The sequence below is a fragment of the Corvus moneduloides genome, chromosome 11, assembly GCF_009650955.1.
Source record: "Corvus moneduloides isolate bCorMon1 chromosome 11, bCorMon1.pri, whole genome shotgun sequence".
NCBI classification, from domain to species: domain Eukaryota; kingdom Metazoa; phylum Chordata; class Aves; order Passeriformes; family Corvidae; genus Corvus; species Corvus moneduloides.
The window spans coordinates 13,205,152-13,232,531 of record NC_045486.1 but is presented as its reverse complement, the minus strand read 5'-3'; the positions used below and the strand labels follow the sequence as shown (position 1 = coordinate 13,232,531).

At 39.5% G+C, this 27,380-nt stretch overlaps 1 protein-coding gene and 1 long non-coding RNA gene across 25 annotated transcripts in view; one reads left to right on the top strand and one right to left on the bottom strand.

Annotated features, from left to right (window-relative positions):
* SLMAP (sarcolemma associated protein) overlaps positions 1-27,380 on the top strand; it is an 84,484-nt gene that overhangs the window by 16,742 nt on the left and 40,362 nt on the right. For 18 of the 24 annotated variants that reach the window (XM_032120375.1, XM_032120373.1, XM_032120371.1 and 15 more), the window contains exons 3-8: positions 16,536-16,689; positions 23,251-23,323; positions 24,134-24,170; positions 25,568-25,630; positions 26,655-26,750; positions 27,021-27,092. In XM_032120375.1, the coding sequence (XP_031976266.1) occupies positions 16,536-16,689; positions 23,251-23,323; positions 24,134-24,170; positions 25,568-25,630; positions 26,655-26,750; positions 27,021-27,092 (495 nt within the window). The remainder of the gene's footprint in view (positions 1-16,535; positions 16,690-23,250; positions 23,324-24,133; positions 24,171-25,567; positions 25,631-26,654; positions 26,751-27,020; positions 27,093-27,380) is intronic. The other 6 variants (XM_032120374.1, XM_032120365.1, XM_032120357.1 and 3 more) reach the window with 1 other exon arrangement.
* LOC116449182 lies at positions 14,438-15,755 on the bottom strand. Its single transcript, XR_004242267.1, has 3 exons — positions 15,695-15,755; positions 15,121-15,190; positions 14,438-14,679 (listed from the first exon to the last, which is right to left on the bottom strand). It is a non-coding gene; the product is annotated as an uncharacterized LOC116449182 (long non-coding RNA).

The following is a 27,380-nucleotide window of genomic DNA, read 5'->3' as shown; positions in this document are numbered from 1 at the left end:
GTTGAGAAACAGGTGGCAGAAAGCTGCTGGTTGGTGGTTGATGATAGTGTGTCATGCTTTGCGTTAGTTCTGCTTGGCACTGGATGAGTGGATGGTATTGGAAGTATGGAGACACTCAGCTGCTGAGTCTGGAAGTTGGCAGTCCATCCAGTTTGTGCAGTCAGGAGGTAGATAAGCTGCTCAAGTTGTCCGGTTTTGAATTAAGTGTGAAAAGTGTAATGTAACAAGGTAAATGAGGCACCTTTGTTAACAGTACATGTTTATTTTATTTGACTCAAACTAATTTCAAGAGACAGAGAAGCAAGCCCTGAAATAACTGTAGTAAAAATGCACTTTACTTGTCCCATGAGAACTTGTTAAGAATTAAATAATATACTTTAAGCTCAGAAGTTCAGCACCCCTTAGTTTTTAAGGTACCTTGTTGAAGGTTGAAAGAGTACAGGATATTCTGTGATGTTTTATCTAGTCCCTTGTGTGCTTAGCACATGTTGCTGTTGTGTGCTGGGGGGGGACTGGTCTGCACTCAGTTTCACCACGTGTCTGTGAGGGGTTTGTCTATTCCAAAAGAAACCAGAACATATAAACAGGGAGGAAGCTGGAGGTGTCCTGCGGTGCAACTTTTGAAGTGGATGTTTGGGAGAGCACAGAGCACAGGGTGTGTTTCCACAGTTGCTGTGAAATGTTGGTGCTCCCAGCACAGACCTGGTGTGAACAGGGGAGCTTGGTGGGATGCAAACTATTTGAAATAGAGAGAGAAGAAAGCAGAGAGCCGACTCCTGACACTTCCCTGGAAACCTAGACGGGAAATTCTGAGTGCAGTCAATGAAAGTTCTACGCAGTGAAGCCAAGAGATGTGTAAAGGCTGAGGTTGTGCATGCGGTACTTTCCTGCTGCAGTCTGTCATTTGAGAATGTCTAAAATACAGTCGCTTCCTCAGCCCCGAGGAGCTACTGTCAGGTGGCAACAGAGGCAGGAGGTAATTTTAAGATCAAGTAGGAGAAAGACTAACTTACTTCTTTCTAGGTCTGTGGTAGACAGACTAATTCCTGCCTGCTAGCCAGAGCACTGTGGAAAGGTACTTTCATGTGAGAGGGCCTTGCCCTTTACTTGTTTCCTGAATCTCTTAGATTTTGTAGCTTTGGTGGGTATTCACATGAATTTGTGTATAAGCAATCAGGAGAGCTGTTACTGATCTATATACAAATTTCATATTCTGTTTGTATTATAACAATAACATCTTAATTGGTTTAAGGCTGTCTGTGCAAACATGTGAAGTCGCTTTTCTGGTAAACACTTGGAAATTCCTGTAACGAAAGTGCCACAGATTTGTTTAGGATTTTTAAAATTTTTTTTTTATGAAACAGCGCTAAGATGTAATAATCCAGTGAAACATTCTACCAACCTGCATCATCTATTGCGTTTGATATGCCTGATACTTGCTTAAGACCTGAGTACACTACTTGGCTGCAGAAGAAAACCTTTTTCCAAAAAATTTGAAAGAAGTAGTAGGGACACACATTTTTCTCTTAAACTGGTGTTTAACCATGTTGCTCTTAATGCTGCCAATTCCCTGTGGCCCAACCTATTTTCCTTTGAAACAAGCTTTGGATAGCCTCTAATTCTAATTAAAGTTTATTAAAACTTTGTACTAATAGCAGACTAATTATAGGTAGTGTAAAAGTCTTGCTGATTTTTCTTTAATCAAAGTGTAATCTTGTCTACAGCTGTATTAAATTTGAGCTTGGATGACAAACCTCTTGGTATGTCAAAGCTTATTACTTAACAGCAAACATGTTTTTTGTGGGAAGGCTGTGTTTGTACTGGGAGTGCAGTTTGAATGTTATGTGAACTTAATTTGAGGGCTCATCTGTTTTGGTGATATACAGTACAGATGCTTTTTTTCCATGGAGTAGATGGGCCAGTGTAGATGGGACTGATTTTGTGCACAGTGCCAGTGCATTGCCACTGTTATTAAGTGTCATCATTTTTAATGAAAAACTTGCTGAGCTTTCTTCCATGCTCTGTTGGGACTATAGATTTTGAAATAAATCTTTAGATGCTTTTGTTTTGAGCTTCCGGCGTGTGTCCTTCTATCGGTTGGGGTTTTTTTTCCTTTTAGTAAATGACTCATTCTCCTGGTTTGCTTTGGTTTCTGGACTTTATTTTAAGAGCACAGATAATGAATTTTAACAGAATTTAATACATTAAATATCAAGAATACGTTTCAACAAAGGGCTGTCTTTGTACAGAAAAACCTAACTGTTCTCAGAACAGCAATTTTTTTGAAATGCTGATTAGACACAGAAAAAATCTGCATGTTAATTCTGGTTCTTTTGCAGCATATGGCCAATTTCTAGCTAGATATTTTTTACCATTGATTAGGAAGTTCAATTTCTATATTTAATGGGAAAAGCCTTGGACAGCATTCTGGTTTTTACGTTGCTTGCTTATTCTGGGTGGAATTCCAGTAACTTGCATAATTTCAGTATCAGGAACACTGAAGTTGAGAAACCTAATTTTAAAATTTGAGCAGTATGAGAATTGTTAAAGTGGATGTTGAAGTGTAGAAGTAGTTTGTCTGGGAGGCTTTAGACTGTAAAGATGGAATTAATAGTTCAGGCAACCTACAGAATATATGGGTATATTCCTATAATTAATGTAAAAATTCAGTATTAAAAAAACCCTTGAACAACCAAATCTTCAGCTGTAGTTTCTGCTCTGCTTTTTGTGGCTTTGGTTTTTTATTACCCAGCCTGGGCAGTGTTTTGTGTATCGTGGCCTTGCCCTCTAGTGGCTGCAACTCAATTTTAAATAGTGAACAGAAAAGGCATTTTCGTGCTTAGGGAAGGGATTTGGAAAATTTCTTTATGGTGGTTTAAAGAATTAAAACATCAGTGGAGGCTTTTTCTTCTTAGACTGACAATCTAGAATCTCTAATGCTAGAAAGAGGTTCTTTTTGTACTTTGAATTTTTTTGTCTGTGTTCTAGAGGGAAATATGGCACATTTAGTACAAAAAATTATAAGGCTTGATAATGCCTTTTGAGAGGTGTGGATGACCACTCCCTCAGGCTTTTCAGGTGAAAGGGTGTGGGATTTCCAGCAGTACTTTGCAGTTTCCCTGCTCCTAATGGCCACTGGCAGATTGGTTATGGGCACTGATGTGTTCTGGGTACATTTCTATTGACAAAGAGATAAGGAGATTTCGGTTATTTTGTGTGTGTGTGTTGTTTTTTATTTTGAGCTTGTCTGAAGAGTCACATTCATGGGCACGGGTGTTACGAGTGTAACATCCCTCATGACCCTGATGGAAAGTAGCTAGGAAAAAAGCCAGCAAAATACTTCTGTGTAGAAACCTGTACCTTGGCAAGTTTTGCCATGTTAGCAACCCTTCTAATCTGTGAATCCAGTGTACCGTGTATGTGATTTTTGCCCTTGACTAAGACGTATGAGTCGTGAGTCACTGTGTTTGATACTGTAATTACCACATCCTTGAACGCCTTATCTGCCCTCTGCCCATTCCTCTGCTGGGGTTGTTCTGACGTTGTGAACCTGTGAGAAGGTTGCCCCTTGTTTTGAAGCCAGTAGGACACAGCTAAAGAAATGGCTGATCAATATTCTGTAAGATTGCGTATCAAAAATCAGCTCATACATTCTCTCCCATTGCTGGCAGACCCATCTCCATATGTGGATTTCTTAACTTAAGTTGAAAATAAGTCGTCTTTTTCTTTATTGTGAAATTGTTGATCTCAAAGGAGCACCAGAATAAATCAGCCTTTGTTCATGAATACCAGTATTTAATTACTACTTGCTTTGAAAGTCCTGACCCAGGAATGCATTGCAAATAAATGCAGCCTCCTCCCAGGGTATTTTCGCTCTCACTTTGTTGGAGGTATGGCTTGGCAATGCCTTGAGTACAAATACTAAACTCCCAATTGTCAGATTTCTCCTCTGTGCTGGAAAATGAATTTTCCGTCTTTGGATGGAGCCGCACCCTTCTCTTTTGGTGTTTGGTTTCCAGTTAATTGCATTTGCTCTCTACATGGAATGCTGAAGTTCAAAACACAGAATGAAAATAAATTGAATTTAGTGTTTAAAAAAAAAAGTTTTGGTCTGTCCTTGATGCAGAGAAGTCTTCAGAAAAGCAAGGAGGAGCATACTGCTCTGGTGACCTGTTGTTTTCAGTATGAGGAACTGTGTAGTGAACTCTCGCTACACTCTATTTGGGTAATATTTGTGGTTTGGACCTCTTACAAAATTATCTTGTTTGACATGATGAAAATTAGTGCAGTGTCATTTGTGCTAAGGCAGTTCCCTTCAGCTAGGACTTGTACTTCTGCATCTTTATTGGCTGCCTTGAATTTATATCACAGTAGCATTACATTTATCCTCAGGATGGGCATTTTAACTGTAGTTTAGCAATGTGCTGAACATTCTTTTCCTTGTGACACTTGTGCTCTGTTAATAAATAATTCAGGAGCAGATGATGACAGAAAGCAAGAAAACTTTGCTTTGTGCAAAGGAGAGATGAATTAACAAGGCCTGCTGCAGTTGTTTGTTTAAAAAAAAGTAAAAGTACTGTAGTAATATTAGACAAGTCCTTTCAGATGGATGATGTCCCTTAATAAAAGGAAGAGAGAGACCTTCCTAAATTTTTCAGGGTATTTTGAGAATTTTTATATATATAGTGATGATGCCAAACCACTATTGCATTGCATTTGGAGGTGTCTGTGAAATGTGATAGTTTTTTTCTTTATCTGAATGTGTGATCACTGGGAGTTTTTTCCACCATAAACCAAGAGCAGTATGGAATTAATGATAGTAGGTAAACACAGTGTGGAAGGAGTAGAAATGAGAAATGGTTTGAAATAGTTTCAACAACTCCCTTTATTCTCTAAACAGTTGAAAAGTCAGCATGTGGGAAGAGATTCTTTGCCAGGAGTAGGGGAGCTTTGATGTAATGATTAACTAATTTAGCAACTTAGCATTGAGTAGCAAGACAGTTAAGCAGCTTTTGCAGTTCTGCACCTGCCTTGAAATGTCTGGGGTTATATTGGGAGTTGGAGTTTCCTGATAAACTAACGAGCTGCCTCACAACCTTTTACTTTCGTATAAGTAGATCTTCTCTTCTGGCAGAGTATCTGGTAATCTTGGTTTCTGTTGTGGTTTTTCTCCAATTTGCTTGCAAATGAAAATGTAATTGTTTGCTGATAGAAGTTCAGTAGTGCAATTTTCTTAGGGGAATTTCCATTTCAATTAATTTTTTACTAGTTATAAAGTTATCTTGTTAGCTCAAGACTTTTGAGGAAGCAGAAACAATGGATAATGTTGGTGTTGGATTTCTCATTCTGAGTATTTACTGACAGATGCTGATAGTATTTCAAGATTGCTTTTTAAAAAACATTTGTTTTTAATTTGTCTTCTACTTTTTCTGTCATTTCTCCTTATTCTTCAGTGTTTTGCCATAAAACCAATTCATTGGGTTTCTTTAGTAGGTGTTATAGAAATTTGATTTGAGTTTTTGTTTATGCAAGGTTCTTATAAGGTCAGTCAAAATCTAAAGACCAGGAGAGATTTATGCCTTACCTCTGCTCTTAAATTAGGGCAAAGCTCTGTCCAAACATGACTAACCTCCCTCTTTATGTCATACTTTTCATTGCAGTAGTCAGAGACAAACCCACACTTTATTTCGGTCTTGAACTTCATTAGATTGGCTAAAGAATGTTAACTATCAAGTTTAACCATTTTTTGATTGTGAATTTAAGAATAAAAATTATAGTTTTCTGAATAGCCTTAGTGTTCTTCACTAGTGCAGAATATCTATGGGTTCTTTTGCCTCCTAAAGGTAAGAGTAAATTGCAATAATACATTACAAACCTTTAGAAACATGTATTTGAAAAGAAATTATGATTGTATATGGGAACCTGCTCTTTGCAGAGCTTATTTATTTTATCTGGATACATGTGTGGTACAAATACAGTCTTTGGGAATTTCTACACTTCGAGAGCAAGATAACTTTACTTATTGCAAAGTTTGAGTGTGTCCTGTTGCCAAACTTTAATTACATTTATTAGAGTAAATAATAGTGTTTAGCTTTCAGACTAGTTTTGTAAGAAAGTATTCCTATAAGGCCATCAGGATGGATGAGTATTTCAGCAATATTTTACACTTAGAAGTAATTATCCTGAAGAAGCCTGAATTTCTGGGCAATGGCCAATTAGGGGTTTTATTTCTTTATTTTAAAGCTGCATTAAGTTGCAGTATATTTCCATAATTGATTAATATAGAGAACACAGTAGAATTAAGTGAAACCTCAGGAAGTCACCTTGGCCATGTGTTTTCCCCAGGGTCCATGTTTGATGTGATGATAGAAGTTGAGATAAATTATACAAAGTAATCACTGGTGTCACAGTGATACATGATATGTAGCTGTACAAATGTCTTTTGTAACAAGAGACTGAGCTTCTTTAATGAAATATAGCAGAAAACTTCTTTGCAAGGAGTACAATTTCCTTTTAGAAATCTGGTTTTATCTACTTCTCACTGGTTTTGAGTCCATTACACAAGTCAGCGTTTTAATATGGAGCAGGAAAAGTTCTTTCCAAGTCTCTGGATGTTATGTGAGATATTGTCATCTATGACAGCAGTAAGACAAAATAAGTCTCTTCTTTATATTGTTTTAGTATTCTAATGAGTCAATGAGCATCTTGGGATGATGTGTGAGTAATCATTTCCTGGGAATCTTTCCGTTGATTGTACTTTATTGTTAATGTATTTTAGTTTTGCACTTAAAGCAGTGATGTACCTTAAAATTCTCTCAGCATTTTCAGGATGGAATTAAAATAGTACTTGAGAATTTTCATGTAGGCTAAAAATTCAATTTCCTCACGAATATTATATATAACTAGTACTGAGCTGGGTAATTTTTTTGCAGGAAATTTTTGTGCTTTGTCTATATTCAGAATGGAGTTGCATCTTTTCTGCAAGTGTTAATGTCCTTAATCTATTTTGTGATTCATGTACGAAAGGAAGTTTTAAAGCATGGCGTATGTGAAGGGACAGACTTTCATTCTGCTGTGAAGGGAATAAATATAAAATTTTTCTAGTCGTCCTGAAGCCATCCAGCACTTGTAGCAGAAGGCTGATACTCAGAAATTCTTGTGAACTGTGAGGACAAAAGTTAAGTAAAAGGGACATTCTAAAGAGTAGTAATTAGTAACTATGGTGACAGATGTCTCACTGTAGCAAGTCAGTCATCTATATATAAACCAAATTACTTGTAAATTAGAACTCTTCTTCTACATCTCTTCTTTTTAAAAATAGCTTTTTGCATCAAAAGTAGTGACATTGATGTGTAGAGAGGGATCTATTTTTGTATGGTGTTGTCACATTTTGTGGTAAAACATTTAATCTTGAGGTTTTTGGTGAGTATCTATCTTGTCATTCTCCTCCTTTTGACAGTGAATGCCTTTTGGATTATTTGAATAATCTAGGGATAGATTAGCACTCAGATGCATGAGCAACTTCTACCTTCTGCAATCACTTCATTCCATGCCTTGTATTTCCTGTGAAAAATTTTATTTAGAAGAGGAACGAATATTTTGTATCATGCCTGGGATTGCTTCTGCTCACATCCTTCAGCATGAATCTTCTACAAGAGTGTACTTACAACAGAATTTTGAGGTGGCCTTACTGTGTAATAGGGAGTGTCCAGGACTTGTTCTTCTGTGACTCGGTGTTGTACTACGTTTTTCCATTATGGAATGTGGAATTATTGGGAGGTGTTAACTTCACAACTGTCAAGTTAGGCTAGAAATGTTTGTTTCTAGAAAATAGTGTGTCTGATTACTTGAATGCCTCCAGTTCTGCTGGAGAAGGGTGAAGGCAAATAGGTTAGCAAGGGGAAACATCCTTTGTGATAATGTTTCCATTCACATTGGTTGTGCAAGGTCATAGTGCACAATCATAGAATAAAAGCTTCGTTTCAGTTTAATCTGTTACTTAATATTGGTATATATGATATAGATATCATCTTATATGAAGGATTCTTTCCCTGTATAAACTGTTATCACCATAACACTACTGGTTTTTTTCCAGATGTTTTCTTGTTTTAGGTGTTGGGAGTGTTGATAGTTCCTCTCAGAGCTAAGGTAAATAAAAGCAATCTGAAAGTGAGTTAGTGACGTTCCTACAGTTCTGTACTGACCGTGGGGATGTTGAGCAATTCAGGAATTATAATGCAATTTATTTACTTAATTATATTTTCACAGAATCACAGAATGGGTCAGGTTGGAAGTGACTACAGTGGGTCATCTGGTCCAGTCTCCCTGATCAAGCAGGGTCATCTCAGAGCGCATGGCACAGGACTGTGTCCAGATGGTTCTGGAATATCTCCAGTGGGAGAGACTCCACACCCTCTCTGGGCAACCTGTTCCAGTGTGCAGTCACTGCACAGTAAAGAAGTTCTTCCTCATATTCAGGTGGAACTTCCTGGGCATCAGTTTCTGCCCATTGCCTCGTGTCCCATTGCTTGGCACCACAGATTAGAGCCCAGCTCTATCTTCGTACACCTCCCTGCAGATACTTATAGACACTGATGAAGTCCCTTCTCAGTTGTCCCTTCTCGAGGCTGAACAGCCTCAGCTCCCTCAGCCTTTCCTCATAAGAGATGTGCTCCAGTCCCTTAATCATCTTTTTAGCCTCTGCTGGACCTGCCCCAGGGGCTCCGTATCTCTCCTAGACTGAGGAACCCAGAAGTACGTATTTTATGAAAAAACATGAATTTCATGAAAGCAAGGATGATGCAGGTCATGGTTTTCTTAATTCAGCTTGAGGCAGCTGTTCTCCTAATACAGAGAACTTCGGATTCTGGTTGTGAACTGTACTTTTAAGTTCTTATGTAATTTGTGTACCGATTCTGACATGTAACAATTGACAGAAGTCAGGTGGTTGACACTGTAAATACAGCCTGCTCTCTTCCGTTCTCTTCTTGACTGATGCTGCTTAGGAGCCAGCTTCTGAAGTTTGCTCATTTTATAGCTCAGGTCATCATTACATACCAACCAAATTAAGCAAACTGAAAATGATAGGAATTCTGAAATCACACTGGGTTTTCAGCTGTCCCTGCCATCAAGCCAACTTTACTGCTTTCTGTGATGGCTAAGGAGCAGATAACTCACCACTGTTCTGGTCCAGCTCCCTCATTCCTTTTGTCCATTACCACATGTGATTCCATGGTGTAGTGGTTGTGAAAGGTGTGGGGGACTGTGGTTTAAAGTTGAGGGCAGCAATGCATAATTACACAAACTTTTGGAGACAAGCAGCAGAGATTTTTCTCCTCATTTTCATGTACATGCACAAATTTTAAATTGTGAACGTGTTTTTTTGCTTTTGTTTTAAACTAGAGAACTTGGATTGTGATACAGTTTGAGGTCCTACACCTAAACTTTTAGCCATCTTCTGCTATTCTCTTATTACTTGGAAAAATGCAACAATACTGCTTGTCAATTATACTTGATAAAAATAGCTCAAACCATTTAATAGAGTGTTCTTAAGCCACGTGTAGCTACTTGTAAAACTGAATAATTAGAAAATATTGCTTAATATTTTTAGTAGCCTTTCTGTTAATAAGGACCACTTCCTAATACAAATCAAAGGTCCTTGTAAAGTAAATGTCTGATATCCTCTTTCGGAATTTTTGGATGTAAAGTAGATTATCTGTAACTACAGATGTTGAAGAATAGTATAGAGCTATTGACTAAATAGTAACCCTGAGTCCTTTTCACCTTCAGATGAGTAAGTTGAGTTCCAACTACTAGCAAACGTTGAATAGTGATGTAGAAAGTAAATGTGATGCTTAAGTGGGCACAACACATAGGAGATGGCATTAAATCTGCAAACATACTTTTTTGTGTTTTTCTTTTTTGTTGATGATTTTAATATGCCAGAATTTGAAATTCTGATAGGTGTATCTGTAAAAGTCAGCAGCTAAAGTAAGCATTGCAAAGTCATATGTCAAAAAAAGTCAGTGCTGAAATGTTTGCAGGTACAACTTGGACTTGTTTGCTTTGTTCTGTTGAGAAAGGTGACATTTTGCTGCTGAGGAAGGCACTAGAGCAGCTCAGGATTGTAGATAAACACAGGTTTTATGCAGAGTTTATCTGTTGGTGCCTGTCAGTGCTGGGCATTGCCTTTCTACCTACCTTCCTCTTCCTCCCCACAAATCCATCCATGTTCCCTTCCCTGTCATAGTCCCTGTGTCCTTTTCAGGCAAAGTCTGCTGACTCCACTCACACAAAAATTAAGCTGGGTGACAGGGCCTATGGTGAACTTCAAAGCACTTGAACAACCAGGACATGGCAAGCAGCACAGGGATTAATATTTTATAGCACCTCAAGTAATACATCTAGAAAGGCCAAACTGTGTTTATACCCGGGTTCAGTTACGCTGGCACAAAGCTGCTTTTAGTGGCACAGTTTATTTTGCTTGACAACAGGTAACAACCAGCAGAGTTGTCCTGGCAGTACAGACAACAAAACTTCAAGGTGTAAACAGACACAGGAATAACTTGGTCAGCAGAAGAGCATATTCCCTGCTGTCCTTTCTCCTTTAGCCCTTTGAACTACTGGCAGGTTTGGAAGGATAGCATTGGATTCCTGGGGGTAGCTGAAGATTTTAACCTTTTCTCATCAGTGTAGCTGGATTTACATTGGGCTTACACTTTGAGTTAAAAACACAGTGACTTTTTTTTGTCCAGTGATATCAAAGAATGTTAATTTTTTCTCATTTTTTTTTTTAATTACTGCATAGAAAGAGTGGTTAAGTTTATTATTTTTTAGAAAAGTTACTGAAAACTACTAGCAAGTTTTGCTTCACTTGAGAAAGCCAATATTTACGGTCCCTGAAAAGCCAACTGCCACTCCTTCACCCTGTTCAATCTGCCTGGAAAATCCCTTTCTTCACAGCTGGTTGCTTTTAGTTTCGTACTGTGTGCTCGCCTGGCGTAGTTAGTCATTTTAAAAAGGAGATTTCATAAGAACTCAAAAGTTAATGCACTAGTTTTGATTCTAAGTTGAAGGAGCAGGGGTTTAGTAAGCAAAGAGCTATTAGATCTGTGTGTTTAAGAAACAGAAAACTAAATAGAAAAGCAATTTTGCTTGATGTACCCCACCCTGTGAATTATGCTTGCTTATGGATACAAATACTTCTACTCCTTGATAGGCGGGTGGAGTTAGGCAAGTGAGAGGAAAGGAATTTAGGATCTGTCTAAGCAGACCAGAATGAGGAACTCAATCAATTGGATCTGGAGATAATTTAGCATTTGAACTTCTCTATCTTACAGCCAAAGAACTGACCTGGAATTCAGTATGGTTTGCCTAGTGTATTCTGCTAGCAGAGTGCTGCTCCCAAAATGAGAAAATGCTCAATATTAAGACTTCAAAGAAGATAAAATAATATTTTAACAATATGAGAGAAGAAACTTTCTAGCCACAGTATGACAAATGCTGACCATGTTGTTTTGACCCTGGTATGTGTTGTTTTAAAGTCTTTGGCTTTGCACAGTTGGACTTGTGCACAGTGTACTTCGCTTCCTGGTAGAATTCTCAGCATGCAGTGAGTAAACGAACACAGCTGTATTACTGCTTAGTGAAGTTTTACTCCAGGGCAAGTATTCCAGTTTCTAGATCCCTAGTTACTTGCTGCTTTTGAGTATTAGCTTTAGTACTCAGGGGGTGCATTTATAATGCCTGCATTAATTGTTCAATGATTATTTAGTGTGAGTAGGGGAAGAATCTGTCATCGTTAACTGCAGCATTTTATGGTTTAACTTCTGTGGCTGACAGCCTTGCTGCCCCTTTGTGGCAGTAACCATGGCAAAAATGAAGCTGCCATCTCCTTACTGGTTATAGTTCATAATTTGACAAAATAATTTAAATGTTTCTGGTTTAAGCTAAAGCCACAAAGGTATAACAGGACCCTGAAGCACATGGGAGTTCTGTGTACTTCTTTCACAAAGGAAATAAGAGGTGAGAAAATGAATGCTACACTAGGACATTCTGAAATTGGGGTTCTCTTTCTACATTAGTTGTTTAGGCAGTGAACATCTATTTAATAAATAAAATATATTAATTTTTGACTTTCTGTAAAAGGCAGTAGCCTACATTTTGGTACTTACTTACTTAATATGTAGTTCTAAAAATAATTGCCCTGAACTGCAGTTTCAAGCTGGGTTAGGTGGAGTAGCAGTAATGTGCTCTTAAAATGGCAAAGGATGGCTGTACATAGTAATAGCAAATATTAGAAGTTTTAAAAAGCTGGTCAGTTGTTTGTTCCTGTCGTTCTACTGTAATTAAATCGAGGTAATTAAATCACTGAATAAGTGTGCTACTTTCTTTTTAAGATTTTCTGTGCATCTCTGAGCCCATTTTTTGTCTTCCCTAAGATTCTTTAGAAGTGTCTCATCCTGTGCCAGGCCTGCATATGGCTTGGGAAAGAAAACACTTCATGACTTTCTCACTTGTCAGGCTAAGTAAGGAGTTCTCTTCAGCCTGCCTCCTGGAAGATGTTACAATAGTAATCATTAAACAAAGTGGATTTATAGTTGCTACTTGGTTTTATTACTTTGAAGAAAACAGTTTACCTACATTTCATAAGTTAGGTTAAAATCTGTCCTCCTGGAGAATTTGCATCTTCCTAATATCAGTTAGAATTAATATATTTTATGTGCTTAATTTTGATGTATTATAGTTTGGGATCTCTACAGAAGAATCTTCTATTTCTTTAATCAGAAAATAGTAGGAATTTGTTATAGGGGGAAATCATAGTTGTATCTATCTAACTGCATGAAAATAACACATGAAGTGTGATTTAGCAGGTTGTTGATGCTCTTCTGAGGCACTGACCTAGAAGAAAGTACATTTATTCCATTTGTAAAACTGAACAGTAACTCGAAATATTATAAATACTAAATTTGTGAAATAAGTACATAATTTCCTTGCAAAACAGGGAAACAAAAATATGTAGTTTTTTGAAACTTCCATAACGTAATTTCTAAGGAAGTTGGACTGTACTGGAGACATTTGTGTGTACTGATGAACTTCAAGTTTTACCTTAGAATAAAATCTTCACAAATTTTGTGGAAGCAGCTTGGTAAGGTGTCTGCAGTTAACTGATTTTATTAATGGCATATAAGTGAGAGTGGAAATAAACAATAAATTACTAAAGAAGAAATACAGGCTAGGATTTTTTTTTTGGTCTGAGCTGTTATGATAATGGAGAGTAAGTTTCTTGAATACTTTGTGTGTTATCTTGTATTTTTTAAAAAAGGAGGGGAAACCAGCGCTCGAGCAATATATACAGCTATCACCTGAATTAAGGATGTGATAATACTTCTACAGTCCTCAAAAGCTGAGTTGTTTCGAATGTGCATGAGCTGCCATCTCTGCTCTACATTGGACTTGTTAATATGAGGTACAGAAGGGCTGGGACTTTGCTCTGAAGAGAGGAGTAAATTATAAAAGCAAGTATAATTAGGCCAGTATATGCTGCCCTTTCTCCTGTCGGCACCAGCTTAAGCACCTCCTCGTGTATCTTGCATCAGCTCGAAACTGGTTTGCAGTGACTAAACAAATGCCTGAGCCAGTCCAAGTGAGGAGGTGGTGGCGCAGCTCGGCAGTGAGAGCTGGGAAGCGCAGGAGCTGGGATTGCCCCAGGGGCCAAATCCACAGATCTGATGGAAGGCATTGCTCTGAACCGTCTGATCCGCAGCACATTTTCCCCCTAAATGTCTGCAAAGTAGAAATCTGAGGAAAAACCATTTTCTGGCAGCGTTTTCTCCTTTGTGCACACAGGATTCATCGGCACTGAGAGCTGGGAAGGGCAGATTTCATCGCTGCTCTATGGGCTGGCAGTGCTGCCCGAGCTCGGGCTGCGCTGGGAGCAGGAAGGACAAATAGTGCTGGATTGACAGAAGGCGCTGTATTACACAGCTGCTGTGTAAAAGGCGTTGGTTTGGGAATCAGAGAACCCTCTGAGCATACCGTATAATTAAATAGTGCATCAAAAACCGGGACTCTGCCACAAGTGGTAGTTAATGTATAGACACATTTGTTTCAGGGCTTGCACTTGATTTTATTTCCTGAAGGTAACTTTGGTAACTATGCAGAAAGGATGGAGGGATTGACCTTTGAGAAAGATCATTTGAACTCTTCAAAAGCAGCATGGAAGTAACATTTGAATTTGCTACTTGAAAGGGACCGGCTCGGTGGGGTTCCCAAGCAATGACTACACTAGGGATAACTGAATCCTTCATAGCAAGATTTGAAGGCAGTGTGTTTTCCCTTCCTTAGACATCAGCTATTAGCATGTGGCTGGTATTGCTTCTTTACTAGGTGCAGGAAGAGGAGTATGTACAAACAGGATGAAAAGACTTGAAGAGCATCACTTGCCTAAAATTTATGTAATACAATTCAGTAGTATGCAGTTAAGTGGACATCAGTTACATAATATTTAATGTGCATTTTCTGTGGACATTTGTTTACAAATATCCTCTTGCGGTTTGAATTTTGTGTCTGCTGATATTTTATAAATTTTATGTGGCCGATGCTCTGTTGCACTTCTTTTCCTGTGGTCACTGTCCTGTATTTCCTTGTGCTGTCTCATCTGAGTCCTGTTCGTAGATTCTGCAAAAATGTGCATATAAGGGGCAATGATTAATCAAAACATTAGGAGGGATAAAAGGCAGATATGCACAAAGAAGAGAAGGGTGGAGAAAAGCAAATAAGCAGAAGCATGTTTGTTTCTCCTTGCCTGTGACTCACTTTTTCATAACAGAAGAATTTTCAAATGAAGAAGAAAGCTAATTCAAAACAAACAGGAAGCAAGAAATAATTACCTCTGCACTGAAGCGTGAGAGGGTTCAGTACTTCCAGACTATTAAATTAACAGGGTAATTAATTTGATTGGCTTTTAAACATATAACTTATAAAAGCTGTATTATATACTATTATGTTAATAGATAGTATTTCATAACATGGAGAGTATTATTTAGAGTAGGGTGGGTTTGATTATTAGTACAGTGAATGCAGTCATAATTTCTTGATCTATCCATAATTTATGTTTACCTTCATCTTTATCAGCTTATGACTGATTATTGTTTTCTTTTCCTTCAGTTGAAGATCTAAGGCATATCTGCTGAGGGGGAAAAAAACACATATATTGCTTTTCATTCTTTCACATGCTGCATTTCATTTAAAACACCTACCTGAGCTTTCCTGTGCTGGCATTCCCCTTAATTACGGAGTCCTGTGTGCTGGACACAATGGAATTTCAGCTCTCTGCTTAGGCACTGTGTTATGCCATATAAGATCCATATCATACACTCAGTGTCATTTTCCAGTACAAGATCTGAAGAGCCCTGGTGCTGTGCTCCCACTCTATTCTAAACCCATCTTTCCCCTCGACATTATGGTTTTGAGCTGTCTATCAGGTTTTTTTTGAGGAGTGTGATAAGAGAGGTAAATAAAAGCATGGAAAATTTTGCATGGAATGCTGAAAAAAATAAAGGTCAATTGCTTTTATGAGAAAAACATGGGAATACATCCATTTCTCTGAACACAGCATCTTTTCCCCCAGCCTTGTGCCTGCTTTGGGCCTTGATGAGATTCTTTATGAGTGCAGGAAGCCAGCGATTTCTACCATTCCAGCAGGTTCCTGTAGTAGCTGTTGTTATCTTGGAGTACTGAGATTGACTCATTCCAGTAGCTACACCTGTCAGTAACATTCTGGTCCCCCCTTTTATGCTGTTACTGCTCAGGTTGTAGCCAGTCACTCCGGTCTTCTGCCAGGTGACTCATTTGTAGCCTCTTCTCAGATGCAGCAGTTTTGACTACAAGTCTTGTGTCATAAGCAGTTTCAGCTTCAATAAGTTACTATTAAAATTTAATTAACTCTGCAGATGGGTATTTACAAGTCTACTTGGTGATACATCAATCTTGAAATTAAGTTAATGATGTGAAATAATATTGCTGAGAAGTAAAAGCATCCTGTTAGTTTTCTTTAGTTTCACTGTGGTCTTTTATTGCAATTCCTGAATTCTATGTTCCGCTAGAGGTTTTCCTTGTGCCCTTAGTGCTAGCCTTCCCTATAACAAGTTTGTCATGCAGTACTGTTACCTTAAATGTATGAGCAGTTAGGATTTTTGTGTGTTGACCAGCTTAAATATGAATTGTTACATGTATATGGCAAAAGGTGTTGTTAATGATGTGTGATCTTCTACTGCAGGCAGTAGTTCAGGCACACTTTGTAGCAATTATTTGCACGGTGTATGTGCTAGAATTCAATCGTGTTAACTCAAAATCAAATACCTATATTTCTTGATAATGGGAAGGTGTTGCACCCTGAGGAGGGTGTTTGGAGTTTGATATAGTTGTTATTTTCTATAAATAAATTTTTTACAAATAAAATTTTACTTGAGCTTATATTTCTTGTCTTACTTTTCCCAGATACTTTACTGTTCTTTTTGTTTGTTTTTCTACAGTTCTATCTTCAAGACACTAAAAGTAGTAATGGTACCTTTATTAATAGTCAGAGACTGAGTAGAGGATCTGAGGAAAGCCCACCATGTGAAATTATGTCAGGTGACATCATCCAGTTTGGTGTAGATGTGACGGAGAACACGCGGAAAGGTAAGGGTATGGATCATTTTTTGGTTTCTTTTCAAGTATATTTATTTAGAACATCTTATTACATTATAGTCTTTAAAACTAAATTACATTCTCATTGTAAGAAAATAGTTTTGTTTGGGTAGGTTTTTTGTTACTTCTTCCCTCCTTTGTGCTGACAGCCCTATGCCTGTGTGGTACCAGATCAACAAACTCATCTGCTGAAAACACAGACTCTTATTTCTGCCCCCATGCCCCTAGATGGATTTTAACTGGGTTGTTTCCATGGCCTGCCTTCTTCCGTGGCTCTGGGCTGCTACTGTGCAGGTCTGGAAAAGGAGGCTCAACTGGAGCCACATGTTTATCTATTGCCTCACTTAAATTGACCTACAACAATTTTAAAAGTGCAACACAAGCATGTGTGTGTAGTGCTGTATTGGGCTTTTTGTGTTTGGATTTCATTGTTATCTTATAATTGTAATTACCTTTCTTTCAAGCCCTTCGAACCCTAAGGTTTCAGCTAATAGTGTGGCAGAAGTATGAACCTGAATTTCTTGATCAAGTAGTCAGTGAAGGTTTGAAACAGGCTAATTTCATTCTTTTCAGGATACCCACTGTTTCTTTCTGTGACTGCTACTGATTTTATTTTCTGCGGGTACTTTGAAATGAGAATAGAAAAAGGTTGCTAGCTGACAAATGCGGTGATGGCATTTTTGTTTGGTTTCTTTTTCTTGATGTCTTCTTCCCAGTATGCATGCTCAGGAGATCTTGCATTGTGGCAACAGCTCTGTATCTGTGTTAATTAAAATGCAGCCTCTGTCTCTTTTCTTTTGAAATTACATAGTATTTCAGGAACCATTTCATTCTCTTTCTGAAGACTGGTCTGTGTGGGGATTATTAGATTGTAATCAGTATTGTCAAGACTTTTTAAAGTTCCCTGATGGGTCTGCTGCTTTCTGTAAGCATTGAACTTCTGGTCGTGTTCTGTAGAATCCTTCCTACTCAGTAACACATAAGATTTGGCAGTAGAATGTCAGAAGTGCCATCACCCCTTTTCTACTTTACGGCTTTTCTGAGCAAGACCTTCATAGAGCTTTTCCTTAAAGAGTAGTGTATTACAGAAGAATGAAAGAATAATATTAAATTGGAATGCTGATGATAAAGCTCTTTAAAACAAACAAATAAAATGTTCATCAAAACAAACCTCTCTCAAACCCCCCCTCCCCCCCGCCAAAGCCCAGCAAACCAAACCATAGTACAACAGGAGAATTTTTTTAAGTGCATTAAGTGAACAAAACATAAAGATGATGCCTGCTCTGTTACTCATGAATTTTGTCTTTAGCCAGATGGGTTGTAGTTCTGAGCTCTGTATCAGAGGAAGGTTAATGAATATCTTTAAAGAAAACACTGTTAAGTAAAGGTGTTGTTAAAGTATTTTGTCGTGGAGAGCTTTTAGAGCTGTAGTGTTTTTGAGTGATTCATTGTAGTGAAGGTCCCATTACATTGTTTTCCTTTTCTCAAAAATGATGTTGCAAAGATTCAACTCCAGGATGCCTAGCAGAAATTATCTGGGAGTTACTTAAAATGTTTCCATGTGAAGTGATTGCAAATATTTATGAATACTAGCAGTGTACATGGAAGAAACCAAAGGAATACATTGCATCAAATAAACTTGGAACTATTAATCTGATGAGATGTTGTCCTTGCTAAGAGAAGCTGAATTTGTTCAAGTGTATTTAGTCTAAAACAATTTTATTATAAGATTTAGTTGGAAGAAAAATTGGAGTTGACTTGTTTTTATCGGCACATTGCAGTTAGTTTATGGAAACGTTTGTGGAAAGTTCATGGTAAGCAAATTCTTGCCATGAATTTTTGCCAGTAGTTCTTTGCTGTGGTTTTATGTTAGTTTTACAAAGCAGTCCCAGTGACCTGGCATTTGTGTAATGAGTGATCAGATAATGCAGGCTTCCTTGTCCTTTTTCTGGCTTTGAACATGGAAGCTGTGCTCATGTTACTCATGAATGTGTTGGGCAGTCTAATGAGGAAGAGGATACAGCTTTGCTTTCCTCCCTCTCTGCTCCCCCAAGCTGTGAATGAAGATTGTATCATCACAGGGTGTTTACCTGTGAATGCAGTTGGAATGCATATAAACATAGGTTTTTCACCAGTTCATTTCAGTAGTCTTAGATGTTACTGTTAATCTAATCTAGTCATGAAACAGACAGGAAAGTAGGTTTTAAATTGGTGATTCCCTTTAAAAGCACTTTGCACTCTGGTATTTACATAATGCCTTATTTGCACAAGACATTTCAACAATCTACTGTGTGTAATTTTAAGGTAATGACAGGATAGAACGAGTGTACTTGCCCATGTAAATTCTGAATTCAGTCAGTATTACTAGAATACATTTATTTTATTGTTCAGGCTGTTTTAATAAGTAATTTCCTTGTAAATGTGATCTGGATTTGGTTCATTAAAATAGCGGCATGTTCAGTATGTGATTTTTCAGGTTATCAGTACGAACACCAATTCCTCAGCTTCCTGCTGCTCAGCCAAAGTCAGTAACAGGTCTTGGAGAAGTGTTTGCATCCCTCCTGCTTCCTTATTTGTCCACTTGCTGTATTACTGACAAGCACAGGGGCCTGGCCATTTCCCTTTCCTTAATACAGCACTTACCTATTAATGTCTTACTCTATGTGCTTTTCTCTTAGTGTGGTTTATGTTCTTCTAGCACTTTCTAAATTTCCCACTTGGTGCCAGAGCATTCCAAGAGTTAACTGGTGATATTTCCCTGCATGGAAAGGAGCAGCAACATTGCAAGTCAGGGTCAAACAATACCAAGATGATTTAGTTCAAATATAGTTTATGCACTTCTTTCTAGTCAGGTTTGGACTCTCTGATACATCTGTTCTGTCAAGAGGTGTTTGAGGGAGGTCGTGCAAGTAGGGAGCCCAGTGTGTGCTACAGAGCAGTGCACAGACCCCCGAGGGATGTGGGGAGCTACATTAATAAGTGAAAATAAAAACGAGAGCATCATTGGTGCATTGTCTCTCAAGGAAGCAAAAATTGAGACAAACATAAATGTTTTCTGTGTTCTCATTGTGCTCCAGTGCAGCAGAACCTGTCGGGGTTCAGGGCAGATCTCTGGGGTTTTGGAGCTATGAAGTATGGGGCAGCTCCGTGTTTTGGAGGGAAGAAACAAGTTCATGACTGGAATGTGGAACAGCAAATGGAGCAAGAACAGGATTTTACTCCGTGGAGGGAGCAGTGGATGTGGAGCAGCTGTTTCACGCCATGGAGGGGGCAGTGGCTGTGGAGGGGGCAGTGGCTGTGGAGGGGGCAGTGGATGTGGAGCGGCTGTTTCACGCCATGGAGGGGGCAGTGGCTGTGGAGGGGGCAGTGGCTGTGGAGCGGCTGTTTCACGCCATGGAGGGGGCAGTGGCTGTGGAGGGGGCAGTGGATGTGGAGCGGCTGTTTCACGCCATGGAGGGCGCAGTGGCTGTGGAGGGGGCAGTGGCTGTGGAGCGGCTGTTTCACGCCATGGAGGGGGCAGTGGCTGTGGAGGGGGCAGTGGCTGTGGAGCGGCTGTTTCACGCCATGGAGGGCGCAGTGGCTGTGGAGGGGGCAGTGGCTGTGGAGGGGGCAGTGGCTGTGGAGGGGGCAGTGGATGTGGAGCGGCTGTTTCACGCCATGGAGGGGGCAGTGGCTGTGGAGGGGGCAGTGGCTGTGGAGCGGCTGTTTCACGCCATGGAGGGGGCAGTGGCTGTGGAGGGGGCAGTGGCTGTGGAGGGGGCAGTGGCTGTGGAGCGGCTGTTTCACGCCATGGAGGGCGCAGTGGCTGTGGAGGGGGCAGTGGCTGTGGAGCGGCTGTTTCACGCCATGGAGGGGGCAGTGGCTGTGGAGGGGGCAGTGGCTGTGGAGGGGGCAGTGGATGTGGAGCGGCTGTTTCACGCCATGGAGGGGGCAGTGGCTGTGGAGGGGGCAGTGGCTGTGGAGCGGCTGTTTCACGCCATGGAGGGGGCAGTGGCTGTGGAGGGGGCAGTGGATGTGGAGCGGCTGTTTCACGCCATGGAGGGGGCAGTGGCTGTGGAGGGGGCAGTGGCTGTGGAGCGGCTGTTTCACGCCATGGAGGGGGCAGTGGCTGTGGAGGGGGCAGTGGCTGTGGAGCGGCTGTTTCACGCCATGGAGGGGGCAGTGGCTGTGGAGGGGGCAGTGGCTGTGGAGGGGGCAGTGGCTGTGGAGCGGCTGTTTCACGCCATGGAGGGGGCAGTGGCTGTGGAGGGGGCAGTGGCTGTGGAGCGGCTGTTTCACGCCATGGAGGGGGCAGTGGCTGTGGAGGGGGCAGTGGCTGTGGAGCGGCTGTTTCACGCCATGGAGGGGGCAGTGGCTGTGGAGGGGGCAGTGGATGTGGAGCGGCTGTTCCCGCTCCGGAGGGCGCGCGCGGGGCGGGGCGGGCTCGGCGGCCGCGGTGGCTGGCGCTGGGGCGCCCCCTGGCGGGGGCGCTGCGCGATGCCGGCTGTGCCGGGGCCGGGCGGGAGCGGCGGCCCCTCGGAGCGCCCGGAGGTGAGTGGGATGGAGAGGGGGGTGAGCTGCGGGGACAGGGGGTGTCTCAGCCCCACTGGGAAACCAGGGGTTGCTCCACTGCCTTTTCTTGTTAATTCCTCGAAAGACATGCTATAGACCTGAATTTAAACCATTGCTGCTGTCCTGTGCATTCAGTACTGTATTCATGTTTTCTGTGTTGCTTTACCTTTCCCTCATGCTTGCTCCTTATTTTTCCAATTGCGATGAACTGATAGCTAAAGATCAGACTGCAGGGTTTGGGTGTTGTTTTCTTTCTCACTATTTTAATTTTATAAATTTATCAAAATGCTTGGTATCCTTTCCCAGTCACTGTTTATTTGAGACCTTTTGCTAGATGCCTATTGTATCTTAATTTGACATAAATGAAGCTCCTAAAGATTTTAGGAGATTTTTGTTAGTCTAGCTGTTGACAGAAAAACTTCAGAATTATATCATCTTACCTGATATGTGACCCAAAGGTAAAGCTGTCTGTTGGTATTTAATGTCAGGTATCCTAATGTTTTCTTATTAAAATCACTAATTTTCTCTTAAAGGAAAAATTCTTCATTATGAAAGCTATGTATTACAGGCTACAGCTAGTATTGTTAATATATTTTTTAAATGTTTTTGCAAACTGGATTTATTCCATTATAAATAAAGACCCCGAACCCTGCAGATTAATCTATTCTGCCCCGGCAAGTAAATTTAATACTTTACCAGGTCAGCCTGAAAAAACAAGGTGCTCTAGCCAGGAGACTGTCTCCAAAGCATTAGCTTTTAGCTATAAATAAAGGTCAAAACCAGCTTGTCTTGGTTGGATCATTTCTCCTGTATTTTTAGATTCTATTGAGGTAGCTTCCTTAAAGACCTGTCTCATTTCCCTGGAGTACTACCAATGTCCTAAAACACCCATTGCCCTTTTTTTTCAAAGCCAGATTAACTGTTTTACTGATATTAATAACCGAGAAAGTAGAGCAGCTATTTGTCTTTATATGTTAGTGGGTGCTGGAGGTATGGTGGTACATGATAGGTCACCACACACTCGTTTGTATCTCATTTGTGGTAGTATTTTGGGAACAATGTTTAGCTAACTTTCCATGTATCTGGAAATACTTTTTACTTCCCAATTCATAGAACCATACAAGGGGAAAAAAAAGTCAGCCAAGGCAGACATAATTTGACTGTTTGCAAAGGCATCGAAAATGGTATCAGTAACATTTTTTGAAACATTGTATAGAAAGTTTGAACTTAATGTAAGAATCAAATATTGCATTTCCTCCTCTATTCCTTAGACTCTTTCTAGAGTTTGAAGAATCTTGAATTTAGTCCTCAAGGAGCAAGTTTACCTCTTCTGAAACAAAAGGCTACTTGTCTAGGGCTACACAGTAGATGTGCACTACAAGCACCCTGAAACAGAGATGCATTGTCTTGGATGATGCTGCTCATGGTGTTCAAAAGGATGTACTTCTCAGTGGTTCCTACACTCTTCCTCTGCGTTCCCTTTTCTATCCTTGTTTGTAAATAATAATCACTTGTCAAGTTCCAGATCTTGAAGTGAGTGTTGGTAACACGAATTGGCTGTGTTACTTTCTAAGTGCCTGGATTTGCTTGTAGGAATCTTGTCAAAAAGGCAGCTCATTACTTTGTTTATACCTCTGCATTCCTGTTACGTAGCGCAGGTAAGATGCATTCCTCTTCACTCACTTTATGATCAACACATTAACTTTTTGAACTTACTGTAGTAAAGACCAGTTTCAGGTATTGCTGCATGTGGAAGAGTTGGAACTGGACCTGCTCCACAGCCAGGACTGAGTACACAGCATAACCTGTTCAAGTTTGTAATGATGAAGTTTCCTGTGTCCAGAGGAGGTTTGAGAGGGCAGACCCAGGCACTGGTGCTTGAAGGTGTTCATGCCTCCTCCTCTTTGCCTGTCTCAAGACAGTTTGCTTCGTTACTATAACATTAAGCACTGAACTTACAATTAAATAGTGATGGATCATGATGACGTAGTATTTGTTTCTTTTCAGTTACCCATGGATGTATAGTCTCCACAATCAAACTGTTCCTTCCAGATGGAATGGAAGCTCGATTGCGATCAGAGTAAGAATAAGTATTCACCTGTACCAAAATTCACCTACTGTATGATGAGGATTTGATGGATAGTATGTTTAAAACCATCATGGGAGCAGTTTATTTTCCTGTGATCCTGCAAAGCAAGTAACTGAAAGCATGGTTCTTTTGCAGGCATTATGAGAAAAAAAATCTCATTTGCTTGTTGTTTTTAGTAATTAAGGCACCTATGAAGAATAAAGAAGTTCTCTAAAAGAAGAAAAAAATTCTTATGTAGTCAGGCTTTTCTGACTGGTTTACTCTACTGAAATGGGTATTAGAAACAGAAGAATATAGAGAAAAAGAAAGCAAATGAGCAAGTTCTCCTGCCCTCTTTCTTTATTTATTATTTTGGCTCCTTTAAATGCACATGGAGTCAACTAAAGTGAAGCTAATGGAAACTCAGATGAATACTGACAGCATTTTCTATGTATATGCACATTCTTGAGAAGTTTTCCAAGAGTAGTAGAAACAAAAACTTTAGCATTTTGTTTGCACTGAGTGCTAATCACAAATGACATAATTTTAGTCATCTTTCATTATCAACAATTCTATGGGGTTTATTGCTTATTGAAATATCCGTTTATCATTAGTATCCAGAAATACTTGCAGGAAGCTTTAGGGTGTCTTTGCTTGTGGGAAGATAAGTAAAAGTAAGTTATTATGGGAAATTTTCCATTTAATTGCACGTCCAAATAAGAAATAGTAAAAATGTATGATGTTAAATTTTTAGTACTGGTGAAAATGTCTAAGTACAACATTTGTGCATTTTGTGTTTACTTCCTTTTTTTTATTTTTTAGTGTTATCCATGCTCCATTGCCAAGTCCTGTTGACAAGGTAATTCAGTAATTTGCTGGTTTATGCCTTATTCAGCCACATGCTGTTTTCAGACTTGTTATAAAGGTGAAGAAATAGTGAAGTCTGTCCAGTAACATTTGGATATGTTTTCCACTGCATGTTTTTACCCAATTTAATATTTTGAGTGACACTTAAGGTAGAGAAGTAATGCAGTATTACAGTGTGTATTTGAAGGTAAGTTGACTTTTTACGCTGTGGCACCTGAAACATGGCTTTGGACCAAAACCGTTGATGTTAAGATAGTTAATTTCCAGGTACAGGTTGACAGACTAACAGGTCTTGCATAATTTAATACTTGATGTTCTGTGGGACCCAAGAGTAGCTCATGATTTGGTGTTTAGATAAGGTCTGTTTTCTTTATATCATGTTTTTTATGGAGGAGAAGCTGTGTTGCAGTCTGGAAAGTACTGTCATGTTCCCAAGGAAGATTGAGACCAAAGCTCTCTGCTTCTCTTGCATAGATGGAGTTGCTCACTGTAGAGTCATGGAGTCAGTACTGTCAAGTGTAATTCTTAAACCCAGTTTTGGTAATGTGGGGAACTTGTAGAAAAGCTGTTAATAGATATTCTCTTGAGAAGAGTGATCAGGAGTTGATTATTTCTCAAGTCTCTAAAAGGAAGGATTAACTTAAATAGGTTCTAATCAGAGTTTTAAACATGAAGAACAAAATTTCAAGAAACTGTGGGAACTTATTTATGAAGCCAGCAACCTGAGGAGTTTATAGACTGTGTTTAAGTTGAGATTTCAAAGCAGTATGTGTGGCTTGAATCCAGGGCAAGGGCAGAAATCCTGAGGAGAGACTGCAGGTATAACTGTGGGAAAACAGTTAAAAATTATTTCAGTGTAGGAAGCCTACAATAATTAGTAAATAAATAGATTGGCTGAAATAAGCCCACAGAACAACCCTCTGCTTCTCTCCAAGTGAAGAACAGTTTGTTATTAATCAAAGATATTGCAGGTATTCCTTAAATCTGAAGTTGATACTTTTAAAGGGAGATGATGATGGTGATAACAGCAGAAAATCTGCAGTCATAATATGTGTGATGACATTGAATAGGAAGCCCACGATTTGTGTTTGTCCTTGGGCTGAATGGCTTCACCTTTGTGCTGCTTGTTTCTTTTTTGTCAGTTTAGTCTCAGCTGGAACAAAAGCTTTAAACTCATTGGTGTGTTGGTGGTTCAAGAACTTGTGTAGACAAACACAGTGGGGCCTAAGTCTCGAGTTGGAAAGTTCTATGATTAAAAAAAGCATAAAGAGTAACAGAACAATAAATGAAGCAAAATGCTGTTAATAGATAATCTGAAGTTTACCTTTGTGACTAGATCTAAGTGAATTTTGCAAAACCCTTCTGAGTCTTACTTATCTTCTTTTTCAGGTTGCTGCTAACACTCCCAGTATGTATTCTCAGGAATTGTTTCAGCTTTCACAGTATCTACAAGTAAGTTTTTTTTAAAGGGCATTTAGTTTGGCTGAGTATTTTTGTTCAAAACACAAATCTTATGCTGTGGCTTGCATCTGTTGGAAACTACACAGGAAGGGACAGTGCTGGCAGCTCTTCTTCCTCACTGGTATCACCAGCCTTTCTGTGCCTGCTTCTGTGTCAGTTTTAATAGGTGTGTTTTTCCCAAGATGTCACGTCACAGAAGAGTTGGACTGCAAAATGGCAGCACATTAAGTTTAATGTGTTTAATGTGTGCTGATAGGTAAAAGTAAACTCTTTAGAAAGGATGATAAAATTAGCTTTCTGGGAAAAAAATTGAAGCTTTTTTGCTGGTAAATGCTATCCAGGTTTAACTGTGTATAAGTTCTACTGATTTATTTTGCCCGATTTTGTTTGATAGTGGCAATTTTTATTTGTTCACATCAAGGCTTTTGAGATAGATACTATCTTTATACGTATTTGCTGACTTAGCAGGAAGCAGCTCATGCAGATGCTCTTTCTTGGGAAGCCAAATACATACTCACTCACCAATCTGTTCATTCTCCATATCCTGGAGTTAACGAAGATGCTCTTCTATCTTCCTGTCATAAACCAAAAATCAAACAAAAATAGGAGTTCTTGCTTGGCATTTCTCTTTCGTGACCTCATTTGAGGATGAACAGCTCATTGCATGGAAGCTGCCAAGCTGCCTTTTGGTGTCTGCAGTTTTGTTACTCAAATTATTGACAAGACAAAGTGTCTTTAAGTCTTGGAAAGAATAACAGTGTGTTCTCAGCATGTGCAACATAGCAAAAAAAATGAAGGTTTAGGAACCTGAGGTTATAGGATGGCATTTTCCAATTAAACTATCCAAATAAATTTGTGGATTCATAAAATGGAATGGGGCTTCTCATGATTTTGAACAAGTGACAGTGTTTGCCACTCACATTTCCTTTTTTGTTGTGTTTTGGGATCTTTTCTGTTACTTTTGATTTCCTGAGTTGTTCTAGCTGAACTGACTGGTGCCCTGCTCTCTTCACAGGAAGCCTTACATCGGGAACAAATGTTGGAACAGAAGCTGGCAACCCTTCAGCGACTACTTGCTGTCACACAAGAGGCTTCAGATACTAGTTGGCAGGTATCTGCAGGCATCCTTTTCCTTATGGACTGAACTATGCACTGCCATACAAATTTTAGCTGTTAATGGGGGAAAAAGCAGCAGAAATAATAAAAACTTCATGGTGGTTCTCTAAAACTGTGCAAAACACAATGTTTAATAAATGTTATGTACCTTTGAAATAGCTATCAGCAGTAAGTACTCCAACAAAATTCAGGTCTTTAAAGCGGAACTCTACTGGCACTTCATTGAGCACATGATAGTTCTGAGGTGATACTTCTTTTCTTCTAGGCTTTAATAGATGAAGACAGGCTGCTATCAAGACTAGAAGTTATGGGAAATCAATTACAGGCTTGTTCAAAGGTAAGTAGCTCGCTTAAAGTTGAATGTTAGGAATGCTGAAAGGCAGCTCTTTTCAAGAGTTTTGAAAGTAGCTAGTTGTAGGAAAGCATTTGGAACATAAACTTTCCAAAATGAGCCTATGCAACTTTGATAATCTTAGTAGCAGAAAAACTGTTGATCTGCTCTGTATTTCAAGGCATCTCAGTAAGTGGCTGTTGTTTTCATTGCCCATGTCCTGTCTGATAGTCAAGTTACAAGTATATGCTCCCCTGATTGTTGTTTAGGCCATCTATGCCTGCCTTGGATTTT